The sequence below is a fragment of the Barbus barbus genome (genome assembly GCF_936440315.1).
Source record: "Barbus barbus genome assembly, chromosome: 31".
Lineage (NCBI taxonomy): Eukaryota > Metazoa > Chordata > Actinopteri > Cypriniformes > Cyprinidae > Barbus > Barbus barbus.
Window position 1 is genome coordinate 3,064,663 of NC_136759.1, and position 13,587 is coordinate 3,078,249.

The 13,587-nt window shown below is 37.5% G+C and overlaps 1 protein-coding gene across 1 annotated transcript; it reads right to left on the reverse strand.

Moving 5' to 3' along the window:
• Positions 1–477: 477 nt before the first annotated feature.
• Positions 478–13,043, reverse strand: LOC306851008 (glutamate carboxypeptidase 2-like; the record flags this gene model as incomplete). Its single annotated transcript, XM_079387019.1, has 20 exons — positions 478–670; positions 1,438–1,530; positions 1,669–1,750; positions 2,114–2,230; positions 3,484–3,649; positions 3,766–3,856; positions 3,964–4,052; positions 4,125–4,192; positions 4,335–4,398; positions 4,745–4,827; positions 4,906–5,025; positions 5,133–5,218; positions 6,645–6,740; positions 8,455–8,548; positions 9,068–9,254; positions 9,353–9,478; positions 10,152–10,253; positions 10,994–11,180; positions 12,116–12,218; positions 12,962–13,043. The coding sequence occupies 20 exons, from the start codon at positions 13,041–13,043 to the stop codon at positions 478–480; spliced, it is 2,229 nt and encodes a 742-aa protein (XP_079243145.1).
• Between the last annotated feature and the right edge of the window lie 544 nt (positions 13,044–13,587).

Here is a 13,587-nt window from a genome sequence, read left to right on the forward strand (position 1 = left end):
AATGGTGCTTGATTTGTGCAGGTTTCACTCCTTATTCAGACCAGATGACTTTTTCACTGGAGGAAGCAATATTATGGATCATGGACTCATATTTTAGCTGGAAGCAGTGTTTGTCTTCTCCAGATGTTAACTGATGGACTGGAGTGGTGTGGATTATTGTGATGTTTTTATCAGCTGTTTGGACTCTCGTTCTGATGGCACCCATTCACTGCAGAGCATCCATTGCTGAGGCACTGATGCAGTGATACATTTCTCCAAATCTGATGAAGAAGCAAACTCTAGATCTTGGTTGGCCTGAAGGTGAGTAAATTTTCAGCAAAATCTCAATTTTGGGTGAACTATCTGCTTTCTTCTGAGAGTCAGATCTGCATGGGAAGTCTCTTGTAGATGAAACACTGACATATTAACAGTTTTGCTGACATGTTGTAGTCCTGTATCCACAGCATGTTTTGAAAACCAGAAGTAAAGGAAGGCCGTCTAGCTGACGACAGGCTTTAGCGTCTCAGCAGCTGCGTTGACAGTGAAGGCGGAGATGCTGATTTGGCGTTTGACCTCGTCCCAGGACTTCTGCGGGTCCACCGCGTTCTCTATGTCAAACAAAGCGTCATAAATCCCTGGGAAAGACTCACCCGCATATTTATTGTGACTGCTGGGTGCAAATATGATATGCCTGGAAGAGACGAGAGAAAAAAAATACAAACGTGTACAAAAAAAAAAACATGTAATCAGACAGAGGTAACACTTAAACAGATCTTAAAACATCTGTCATAATGGAAGTACAGGTAATAGAAGAAGTGTTCTTTTGAGCTCTAATACTGCAAAACAGGGTTCAGGTTTCCAAGCCCAGTTTCTCACTTAAACCACTAATCTCAAGCATTAAACTTGAGTGCGTAGCTCATCTGAGACGAGCAATTCGTCATATTTTTCCCTGACAAATGTTACAATTAGTAAACAAAATCCCATAGATGTGCAGTATCGTTTAAAAGTTTTGGGTCGGTAAATAAAGAAATTAATACTTCATTCAACAAAGATGCATCAAAAATAACAGTAAAAATATTGATAATATTACAAAAGATTTCTATTTCAAATAAATGCTGTTCTTTTGAACTTTCTATTAATGTGTGAATCTTGAAAAATAATATGTATCGTGGTTTCCACAAAAATATGAAGCAGCACAACTATTTTCAACATTGATAATAATAATAATAAATGTTTATTTATTTGTTTTCATTTTAGTTAAATGTTTTGAATTTTGTTGCATGTTTTTTAATGTCTATATAGTTTTTATTATTTTAATTTCAGTTTTAGTTATTTTACTAAATCAAGTTAAACTAAATAAAAATGGAAATCGATGATTTGGCAACTCACTGAAAATCCTTGTCAAGTGGTCATTAATGATTCTCTGAACTTCACAATGTCATGACAGATTGTGTTTACCTGTAAAATGGTCTCCCAGGCAATCCCAGCGGATCAGTGAAAGCTCTCTCTAAATACATCAGCTGATCATTAACCATCCGCACGGCCAGAGCACTGACAGACAGATGCAGATAAGACAACAGGTGTAAGAAACAATGAGCACATGTCGTCAGCTAAAGGCCATCAGACTCTAGCAGCACTATAAAACAATTCCAAAATTGTTTGAAAACCTAGTCATTTTGTCATTCGTACTTGGAGGTGTCGAGCTGATCAAGACGCTGATGAAAGTCTCGTGCCGCGACCGTGAAGTTCTCGACTGCAGAGAAGAGAGAATCTAGAACATAAACCATAAAGAAACAAGATACATCAAGAGCTTTGCATCTGAATGGAAAACAGTCGCAGGACAATCTCATGAGAAGAAATGAGCTGCATCCCAGTTCTCATACTTTTACCCTACACTCTTAAAAATAAAGGTTCTTAATTAGAACCTTTAAAATCCATGGAATCTTTTCAAAGCACAAATGGTTCTTTATACTGGAAAAAGGTTATTTAGAATGTTCAAAAAAATATGCTGTTCTTTGGGAAACCTGAAATGTTTCTTCTACTGAATCGCTCACTTTTGAAACCTTTATTTTAGAGTGTATGGCACACTATACATACTAATTTTGCATACTACATGGCTGGATAGTGTGAGTACCGAATGAGACGCTGTACTTCTCCATGGCAGCAGGATGCTTCAGTGCCAGCTGGTGAATGCTGTTGGCGTATTTGGTGAGAGACATGGCGTATTCCACACAGTCCAGGGGAAGTAGGGGTGGGCGATATGGGAAAAATATCATATCACGATTTTTTATAGAAATATCACGATTCACGATTTTTATCCCGATTCTTTGTTAGTTTTACTATTTTGGTTTTACAAGTTGTCTGAGCATTACAGCCAAACTAGAAAGACAAAGATGCATGGCAGATATTTAGGCCAAAGTGGGTGAAGATAAAAAATCTTTGTCATTATTTTATTTTTCTTATTAAAAAATAAGAACAAAGATACACATTACAAATACACATAATATACAAATAAAACAAACAGTGCTTTATTTCCAGGTACAATAGGTGTATTTAGCAGAGCATTCAATGAAATTGAATGAACAAATATAAAAATAAAACACTAGATAGACTGATTCCTAAAGCAACTGTATTAAAGTTTTTCAGTCAAGAATAGTGAGGGATTTTTCTCTGTGTTTTGTTGTTTTGTTAACGTTAAATGAATAGTTCCCCCACAAATTAATATTCTGTCATCTGTCTGTCAATTCTGTCATAATGTTGTATTTTTATATCATCATTTACTCAAAAGTTGTTTTAAACCGGAATGAGTTTCTTTCTTCTGCTGAACATAAATGCCATTTTGAAGAAGGTGGAAAACCAAACAGTTGCTGGTCCTCAGTGACTTCCATAGGATTTTTCTTTCCTACTATCAAAGTCAATGTAGACCAGCAACTGTTTGGTTTTCCACTGAGTAAATAATGACAGAAATTAAATTTTAGGGTGAACTATCCCTTTAATGACAGTCGACAGCATGTTTAGTGTCCTGTCCCTTTAAGAGCTGCACGCATCTAATATACAGTACAGGCACGCATCCGTTTCTCTCTTAACTATTTACTTTCATTTTAGAGATAACCAACTCAGTCTGTATGTAAACCTTGTGTGTTTTGACAGTATTAGCGCAAAATATAACTTAGTTGAGTAATCAGGCGCTGTTAGACAGGCGTTTTAGTGCGCGTGCTTCAGGTGTATGTGCTCAGAACAAGCGCACGTCAGACCAGCGCGCGAATTAAACATTTAACCAGCAAGGCTTGTATGCAAATAATGTACTTTTGCGATCGCGAATAAGTGCAGTGTCCTGTCTGAGTAACTCTACTGCTGTATGTCGTGTTGTACAGTACATAGAGACGGCGGCGCCAGAACTGTATTTGACAATGTGCGCGGTAGCGCGATACTACGATATTTCTTCAAAAGCAGATCGTGGAGACATTTTTATCGTCCACGATCAAAAATCGTCATATCGCACACCCCTAAGGGGAAGGACCGGAGAATCGGCCAAACTGAAGATCAGTCCTCCCCGAACACGGGCCACGGCCTCCAGCCGGCGGAAGCTGGGGTCGTAGAATCGCTCCACGATCTCGTAGGTCTCATACACGCTGTGGTACACGGGGTAACTGCTGTAGCGTTCGGTTTTCTGGAGAAACAGGGTGGAAAATGATTGTAAACCAAGTTTAAATGCTAAGTGTGCAACTATGTTTTTACTATGCATAGATGCAGGTCTAAAACAGTGTTGCACACAAATACACTCACTCGGTTTTTAGTGTATCTCGCCCTTCCAGATGCAATGCCCAATCTGATGAAATACGCTTCAAAATCACTGCCAGAGCCCAGTTTACTGATCCTACAGAGAAAACACACGTTTGCTTAGAAAAGGCATGCATCTCTAATCGGTCAGATGTTCTTATAGATGATTATGACCGTCATCATCCTGAAGCTGCTCTTTATTACCATGGTGCATCTCTTTCTGTGGAGTTGTCTCGTTTGTGCCAGCTCTGATATAAAGTCATGCCCTCCTCTCCCTCCTCTGGACTCGAAACCTTCAGAAACACACTATTAACATCACTTGCATTTAGACAGACAGACAGACAGACAGACAGACAGAATCTCACCTTCTTGGTGATGTCATAAACCAGAGTGTGTAGGGAGGGAGTGCAGTCGACTCTCAGTGTGTACATACCTACACACACACACACACACACACACACACACACACAGTATCAGAATAAGAGACTTGAATACTTACAGATGAGATCAGCACTGCTTTTACAGCACAGAGACACTCATAACGAAGTGTGTGTGTGTGTGTGTGTCTCACTGACCCTCAATAGCAGAGTCTGCATTGATGTAAGCCACGGCTCGCTCCTGCAGGACTCTGGCGTGATCCTGCAAACACACACGAGAGCAACAACACACTGAGATACTGATTACAGATACACAATCATTTATTCATTGATGCATTCATTCAGTCATTCAAGTGTTTTTAGTTAATTTTTCATGCATTTTTTAATTCATTCAGATTTATTTCTTATTGTATTTTTATTTCATTCATTTAATGAATCGTTTATCCATTAAAGCATTTTTTCACTAATTCAATCAATGATTTATTCATTCATTTAGTGGTTTATTCTGTTCATTCAAAGATTAATTGATTCTTTTGTTCAATCAAAAGTTAATTTTCGCATTCAACTTTTAATTCATTTATTCATTTTCTTCATTCATTCATTCCTACCTCTGCCCATTCTGTGGATCCCAGCAGACCAAACTCTTCTGCATCCCAACTGGCAAAGATGAGCGTTCTCCTCGGCCTCCAACCTAAAGCACACACAGAGAATGATCATTCTAATTAAAAACAAAGTGGTACTGTTACGCATTAATCTAGATGACACACACCTTTCTTCATGAGCTTCCCAGCCGCTCTCACGTTCTCGTGCACCACAGCAGCTCCTGACACGGGATCAATCCCTCCAAACACCCAAGCGTCACGATGGCCGCCCAGAATCACGTACCTGTCTGAACACACAAAACCAAACTCAACTACACAGAACAAAATAAACCTTCTCAAACAGGGTAACGCCACTCTAAAAACTACACTAAACAACTAGATAAACAGATGTCACCTGGCTCCACTGCTCCTCTGATCCAGCCAATCACGTTGTAGATACGCGTCACCTGATTGTTGGTATGGATGTTCATACGCACTTTACTAAAATTTCAAAGACAAAATCCAATCAATATTTTCTAGTCTTTTGTTTACACTGCATGCATGCATGGATGGATAAAAGCATCTGCCAAATGCATAATGTAAATACAGCCTGCTAAATGTGTGTGTGTGTACCTACTTAACTATATTTTTGGGACAAATGTGTACCCAAAAGTGAGGTAAACCTGACAAAATCTCCAAAAACCTCCCTTTGGGGACATCCTCATTTGTAAAACGGGTTTAAAAATTAACTAAAAGTTTTTTTGAAATTGTAAAAATGCAGAAAGTCTCCTGTGAGGGCTAAGCTTAGGTGTAGGGCAATAGCACATACTGTTTGTACAGTATAAAAACCATTATGCCTATGGAATGTCCCCATTTAGATAGCTAAGTAAACCTGTGTGTGTGTGTGTGTGTGTGTGTGTGTGTGTGTGATGGGCACCCCAAACACAAGGGCTTTGTATCAAACTGGCCGACCTCCAAAGTTCATTACAGAACAACAACAGAGCCACAGAAGTGTGTGTGTGTGTGTGTGTGCTGTGGGAAACAAATGTGTGTCGTCTCTCTTTGAGAACGTTGAGTGCACAAACCTCTCAGTCCTGTTGACATCACGCATAAATATGAGTTAACCATTACCAGAAGTGCACAAATATGCATGTGTAAGCTGATTATGTATAGTGTAAAGTTGAAGTAACACTTCATAACAGCAGGATCACATGTTCAGATTGAGGTTTTGACTTTGGTTTAAAATAATTAACTGACTTAACATGAAATCACCGTTTACATCGTTAATAAACGCCCATGGTATGATTCATCCGAGCACATCATTCAAAGAAAAATTATTTCGTAATCTTACATAGAAATGTGATGCAATCAAGTAATTTTACCACTAAATAATCTCTTCTACTCATAAGTCTGTCATATTAGAAGTCAAATGCGTTGTTAATACTATTTCATGCTGTCAAATAAAGCAAATCACCACAGGGGAACAGAGAAAGATTTTGACTAGTAGATATCACCATATTCATATACACCATATTTCTGAAATGTTAAAAATGCAAATATGCTAATGAGACAATATCTTATTAAATATGCAATATTTGAATCGGTTTCCAGGATATTGGATGAAGCCAGGTTCAAAATTCTTGTCTTTTTTTTTTTGACATATTAAAGGTTTTTTACAAAGGATTTCTCTTCATATAAGATTTCTGTCTCAGCCTTTACAGATATGCATTGTATTTTAAATTTACAGATGCATTAAAATAAACACTTAAAAGTGTATTTTGGATGTTTTCTTTCCTCTAGTCTGAAAGAAGACTTGTTATGGAAGCAAAATTGACCAGTGCATGCCTGCAGTGTCTTGCCTTAAAAGATAAAATAGAGGTTTTATTGTGGATTTGCAAAATTGTCTGCCAGGAAGGACGTTTCATACTTCTGATTAAACCTGTCCATGAATCCTGGTCCGATTCTGTACGAGATGTTCAGAGCGCCTTTCCAGTTAACCGGCGGAAGAGGTCCTCCCATATGCCTACAGGAGGAGACATATAATTATACAGTGGTGCCCAAAAGTTATTAGAACACTATTTTCAGCAGCTAAAAAATGGGTTTAAGTCAGTTTTTCTATCTTTTGCTGTAGTGTGTAAGTAGGAAATATCAGTTTACATTTCCAAACATATATCTTGCAATTAATTGTAATAATCCAGTGAGAGTTTTGTCTGACAGCAGCCAGTGCTCCACACAGAGATGTGATCTGATCATCATCAGTCTGTCTGGAATGACATGAAGAAACAGAACAAACTGAGACAGACTAAATCCAGAAGAACTGTGTCTCCAAGACGCTTCAAGAAACCTTCCTGCAAAGCTACAGTACTGTTAAAGTTTCAGGCACTTGAGTAAAAATGCTGTAAAATGAGGATGCTGTCAAAAATAATTTCATAAATAGATTTTCTTTATCAATTAACTAAATTAAAATCAGCATTTGGTGTGAGCATCCTTTGCATTTAAAGCAGCTTTTGCCCTCAGTTGCATAGTTTTTCAGGGAGCTTTGCAGGGCTTGAAGCATCTTGGAGACGTTGTTCTCCACAGTTCTTCTGGATTTAGTCTGTCTCATGTCATTCCAGACAGACTGGATGATGATCAGATCACATTTCTGTGTGGAGCACTGGCTGCTGTCAGACAAAAATCTCACTGGATTATTACAATTAATGGCTAAATGAATGTTTGGAAATGTAAACTGATATTTCCTACTAACACACTACAGCAAAAGATAGAAAAACTGACTTGAACCCATTTGTGGCTGGTGAAAATACTAGTGTTTTAATAATTGTATAATCTATATAACTATATAATCATATATATTTCAGGTGAACTAAGAAAGAGATTGTAGATGATACTGCAATTTTACATTTAAATGTTAAATGATTTTTATAATTTAAAAATATTATTTTGAATAATAATGCATGCATGACATACGAATGAATACATATTATTATTCAAAATTATTTTAAATTAAAAATATTTTTTGTTTCTTTATAATATTAAATACATTATATATACACTGCCCTCCAAAAGTTTGGAAACACCCCTGGCAAAGTGTGGTTTTGGACGATATCAGCATACATCCTTATCATTTTTTGGTGCAAATACTGTAACTTGGCATTATCATTGAAGACCAGCAATAAAACATAATAATGGCAATATATAAATGTCAAAGTCAGACATACCCCTTTGCCAGCTGTGATGGTTTAAACTTGGCCCAGGTTTTTAAAATATTTTTGGGTCAGCACACCTTAATACTGCAGCTTCAACAACTGATTGCCAATTCAACGTCAATGTTTGAATAAACGGACAGCTCAGATGCCCAGATTATGCAGAGCTGTTAATGGCTGTTAATAGCTGCTAATGGTGGATATTTTGATGAATTGAAAATTTAATTTTTTTCTGTGTATAAACTGTTTATGTAATAAAATATGTTTTTGTAGTTTGTGTTGTCCCTTATCAGTGCAAAATTATCACAAATTAAAAAGGATTCATGCCAATATTGTCTAAAACCCCACTTTTCTAGGGCGTTTCCACACTTTTGGAGGGCAGTGTATATTTTTTTAATATATAAAGAAATATACTATTGCATTAATACTACTGCTCTGTTAAAAAAAAAAAAAATTGTAATAATAATATTTATGGCTGTCTTAGTTTATATTTGTTTGAGTTGACTCAAATGTTTTTAGCCGTGGCCGACTCACTGCAGCAGGTGAACCGCATCATGATATCCGATGGGATGCACTGGAATCTTGGGAAGCCCCACTGCGTCCTCCAGACTCGATCTGTAAGTGTATTCTAAAAGACATCGACAAATCACAGTGATCAAGAGAGTAATTTAATTGAGAATCTCATTTCATTAAATTGCACTTGCTCACCAATGGATCCTCTGTGGTGAATGGGTGCCGTCAGAATGAGATTCTAAATAGCTGATAAAAACATCACAATAATCCAGTCCAAACTGTTCATAATATATAACAACGCTTCAGTCAGTGAAAAAGTCCATCTCCTGTTGTCCTCTCAAATAAAAATCCATGGACTGTTTTTGCTTGTAAATGGTGCTTGATTTGTGCAGATTTCTCCCCTGATTCAGACGAGATGGCTTTTTCACTGGAGAAAGCCATATTATGGATAGAGGACTTGTAATTTTAGCCTGAAGCAACGATTTGAAATTGAAAAGGTCTTAATTGATGGACTGGAGTGATGTGGATTTTTGTGATGTTTTTATCAAGGAAATTCTGAATTGAATCATTTTCTACATTAATCATAAAATCAGTTGAGAATCATTGAGAATCTCTCTGTGGCACACACACAGACCTTTTGCCGGGTATCCGGGTGTGAGCGGGTCTCCCGCCCCGTTCAGATTCAGTACGTTTCCTCTCTGAGCGCCTCCTCCTGGCAGGTTCCAGCCGTCGGGATACGGCTCCACGCCGTCCGCACAGTAATCCGCAGGGTCCGAGAACAGCACGATCCCTTTAGCTCCCGCTAACATCGCGTTCTTCACCTGCAAACTAGTTCACTCAAATGTCGTTCCAAGCCCACAGTATTTTCTTTCGTATGTAAAACATACACAAATTGTTAAACATCACGTCCAAACCTCACCTTGTTCCCACGGAAGATTTTGCCGTATCTAGCGATGATGATTTTTCCTGAACAGTTTATTCCCAACTCTCTCTGCAGCTTAAAGAAATCCTCCGTCCGGCCGTAATTAACATAAACCAGCTCATCCTACAGATCACAAACAGCAGGTTCATTTTACTTCTGTAAAGTTAAAGTACGATACTGTTCAAAAGTTTGCGGTCCGTAATATTTTTTTTATGTTTTAGAAAGAAGACTTTTATGCTCACTAAGGCTGCATTTATTTGATCAAAAATGCAGTATAATCAGTGAATATTATTACCATTTAAAAAAGCTGTTTTCTATGCGAATATAGTGTAAAATGTAATTTATTCCTGAGATCAAAGCTGTATTTTCAGCATCATTACTCCAGTCTTCAGTGTCACATGATCTTCAGAAATCATTCTAATATACTGATTTACTCAAGAAACATTTCGGATTATTATCAATGTTGAAAAAAGTTGATTCATATTTTTGTGGAAATGTGATGCATTTTATTTTTAAGGATTGCTTGAGGAATAGAAAAGTCAAAAGAACAGCATTTATTTAAAATAGAAATCTTTTGTTACCTTATGTCTTTACTGTCACTTTTGATCAATTTAAAGCATCCTTGCTGAATAAAAGTATTACTTTCTTTGAAACAGACCCCAAACTTCTGAATAGCAGTGTAAGTTATAAATTTGATGTAACATTATAAAGACAACCCTTTATTTTGCACTTATTAATCAAGCCCAATATGACCAGTACTGAGACTGTAAACAGTATTTGCCTATTCAAGCATCACCTCTGGTTGTCCTTTCGCAGAGAAAGCACTATAAGGAGGGACGATATCGGTAACATCTTCATAACCTTCAGGGACCGGCTCAGCCAGAGAGGTGTTAAAGATCTGAGAGGGAAAGTGACATGTTGACCTCTATTATTTATTGGATTATGTACCGCAATCACTATAAAACATCCACAGATACAGTCATGGACTTTAACCTGTCACCATGACAACCAAGCTGGAGTCGTTACTCGCAGCCTCACTGGTGACAAGATAAATTGCCTTAAATGGAGAGAAAGAACAGTCCCACTCTCTACAGGTTCAGTTTTGAACCCACTTCATGATCTAGAACTATTTTTGGCTGTTTAAGGGTCTGGAGTTGCTTTGGGGATTAAACAAAAGTCACATTAAATGTTCTTCAGATCATCGTTTTGGTTTCTTGAAGGCACATAAACTTCATAAAATGGCTTTCTAAAGAACTAGTGAATATAAAGTTCATTCTTTGCGGAACTTAAAAAGGTTCTCCTATGACATCATCAGGCCTTCATTGTTCTAAACATTCTATTTAAACAAATAATAAAATGGAATTTCATTCTAAAAGAGTGCAGATGTGTCTAGTCAGAAGAAGTGCATGTGGGCTTGCACAGCTAGAAACTTTGAGTATGCAAACTACTGGTTGACTGATAAGGGTTTTGCCATGTCCGTTGCAACATCTAGAAGGAAGGGTGTCTTTTACATCTACACAATTTCTCAATTTAAAACTTAATTTACTTTTTATGCAATATTACTGATTGATCCTGAAAGTGTACGTCCAAGAAGAAGGACTGTTTGTGTGTGTTTGGGTTCTGGTTGAGAGTATGTACCTCATTGCCCAGGTGGTCCACTATGGAGATGTAATTGGGGTTAGTTTTATTTGGGTATGACAGCAGCACGTCGTACGGCACTAGCTCCACTGAGTCCAGCCCAAACTCCATCCACTCGGCCCGGATCTGCTTTGCCAGATCCAGATTCTGCTGCGATCCGGCCAGGTGGGGCAGCCTTGTGAACTTCCTGTTTAGGTGACGATGAATTACGATCTTAAAATCTAGGTTAGCAGGCTGTATGTTTTAGAGTGGCATGCACAGAAGATATGCACTAAAAAGATTAATTCACCCAAAAATGAAAATGATCTGAAAATGTACTCAACCCTAGGCCATCCAAGAAGTAGATGGAACTGTTTCTTCATCAGAAGAGATTTGGAGAAATTTAGCATTAAATTGCATTTGCTCACCAATGGATCCTCTGCAGTGAATGGGTGCCGCTAGAATAAGAGTCCAAACAGCTGATAAAATCAACCCAACTCCAGTCCAAACTGTTCATAATCCATAATAACGCTTCCAACACTGAAAATATCCACCTCCTCTTGTCCTCTCACATCAAAATCCATCAACATATTTGTTTAGGACTGTTTTGGCTTGTAAATGGTGCTTGATTTGTGCATATTTCTCCCCTGATTCAGACGAGATGCTTTTTCACCGAAGAAAGCAATATTATGGATAGAGGACTTGTAATTTTAGCCTGAAGCAATGATTTGAAGTTAAAAATGTCCTAATTGATGGATTGGAGTGATGTGAATTATTGTGATGTTTTAATCAGCTGTTTGGACTCATTTTGATGTGTGAAGGAAATTCTGAATTGAATCATAAAATCAGTTGATCTAACCTTCTCCTTTCTCTGCAAGCCTAACTTTAAGTATGTTTTGTAGAACAACAATGTTCTAACCTTTAGAAGCGTCACAATAATGAACACATAGACAAAGATGAGATGTAATGCTACATTTCTCCAAATATGTTCTGATTAAGAAACTCATCTACAACTTGGATGGCCTGAGGGTAAGTAAATATTTAGCAAATGTTCATTTTTGGGTGAACTATTCCTTTTATGATATTATTCAATAATATCTAGTTAATTTAGTGCATGTGGACAGACAGGCATCATTTTCAAACCTGAGATGGTGTTTAATATTCTCTGCATGCATCTCATCTAGAAAGTCGTGCAGGAAGCTTTTTGATGCATGTCCATGATTGACAGTAGGTCGAGCGAACCAACCTGAGTTATGAGAAACAGACACCTGTTACACCAAACCATGTCTGAAAAATATTAGTGATTAATCTGCATAAGAAGTAATAGTGAATTCTGAATTCTGGTTAAAATCAAAAGTGCACCAGAGCATTACTGAAAGCAACAATAAACATAAAGTGAATAAAACATTCAGGGTTCCCATGCCTTTCATTCACAAATTAATTTTCATGACTTTGTGCAAGTTTGGGTCAGAAATTTTAAGTCATTTTTATAGACTTTTAACTAAAAAAAAAAAAATTCTCTAATATTTTAGAGCCACAAAAATGAGAAAAAACTGCATTGACAAAATATTTTTTTCATATCTCGGACATTACCAGCTTTTCCATTACTAGTCTCTTATTCAACACTGTGTACATTTATATCCAAAATAAAAGCATAAAGTCTAAATGTAAAGATGTATTGTTTAAGTGAATGGGGTCTCAGTATAGTCACACCTGTCCCGGAGGCATTCAAGAACTGTGGAATGCAGCGCACGAGATCTGGACAGGTGAGACCAACAGGTATCAAACACCTGAGTGTGTTTATTTGGACCATAAGCAATGAAAAGCAAAAACACGAGTTAATGTTGAATCTGAAGGGTCTTAGTATTTAACAACTATCAAGTATGCCCTGTTAAAATAATGCGCAGTGGACAGTCTAAAACAACTGCATTAATCACGACAGGCATTGCAGATAAGTATAAACACTTTTATAAAAGTAGAAAAACTCACCAATAATGAAGCCAATCAAGAAGAAAGCCGCAATAACCGTTACCCGGCAGATCCAGCTGATTATTTGATCCTCAGATCCCATCTGAACTAGTACTAGTGAGAACTGCAGGCGGGTGCTTGTGTTCATTAGTTCATTGCAGCGAATCGGTTCGTTTGAGTGAAAATGATTCACCAATTCGCTTGATTTATCAAGCAAAATAAAAGTTGCCGTGCTGCATTTTGCGCGTTTCTTCTAATATATTGGTTTCACCGCCGCTGAAAACAACCCAAAATGACCAGCTGAAAAGGTGTTAAAATCCCTCTAAGATGACTATTTGAAAGCAGTTTGGTGAGCAGACCAGGCTGGATGGCTGTTGTTATTTTCAGTAAAGACGACTATTTTTCACTCTTAATCACGTCGATTCAATTGATTGTTTCAGACAGGACATGTTTGTGTTATTCCAACGCATGGCCGAGCACATAGGGCCCACTTGTACTTAAGAGCTGCTGTTAAAGAGTTACTTGATTCTACCGAATCATTACAATGAAGCGATTCAGAAGAATGATTCTTTGGCGAATCGGACATCGCTGGTTCAGTGTTCGCCTGTAGTATAGTTCACATTGTATAAATGTGCACACACCGACTC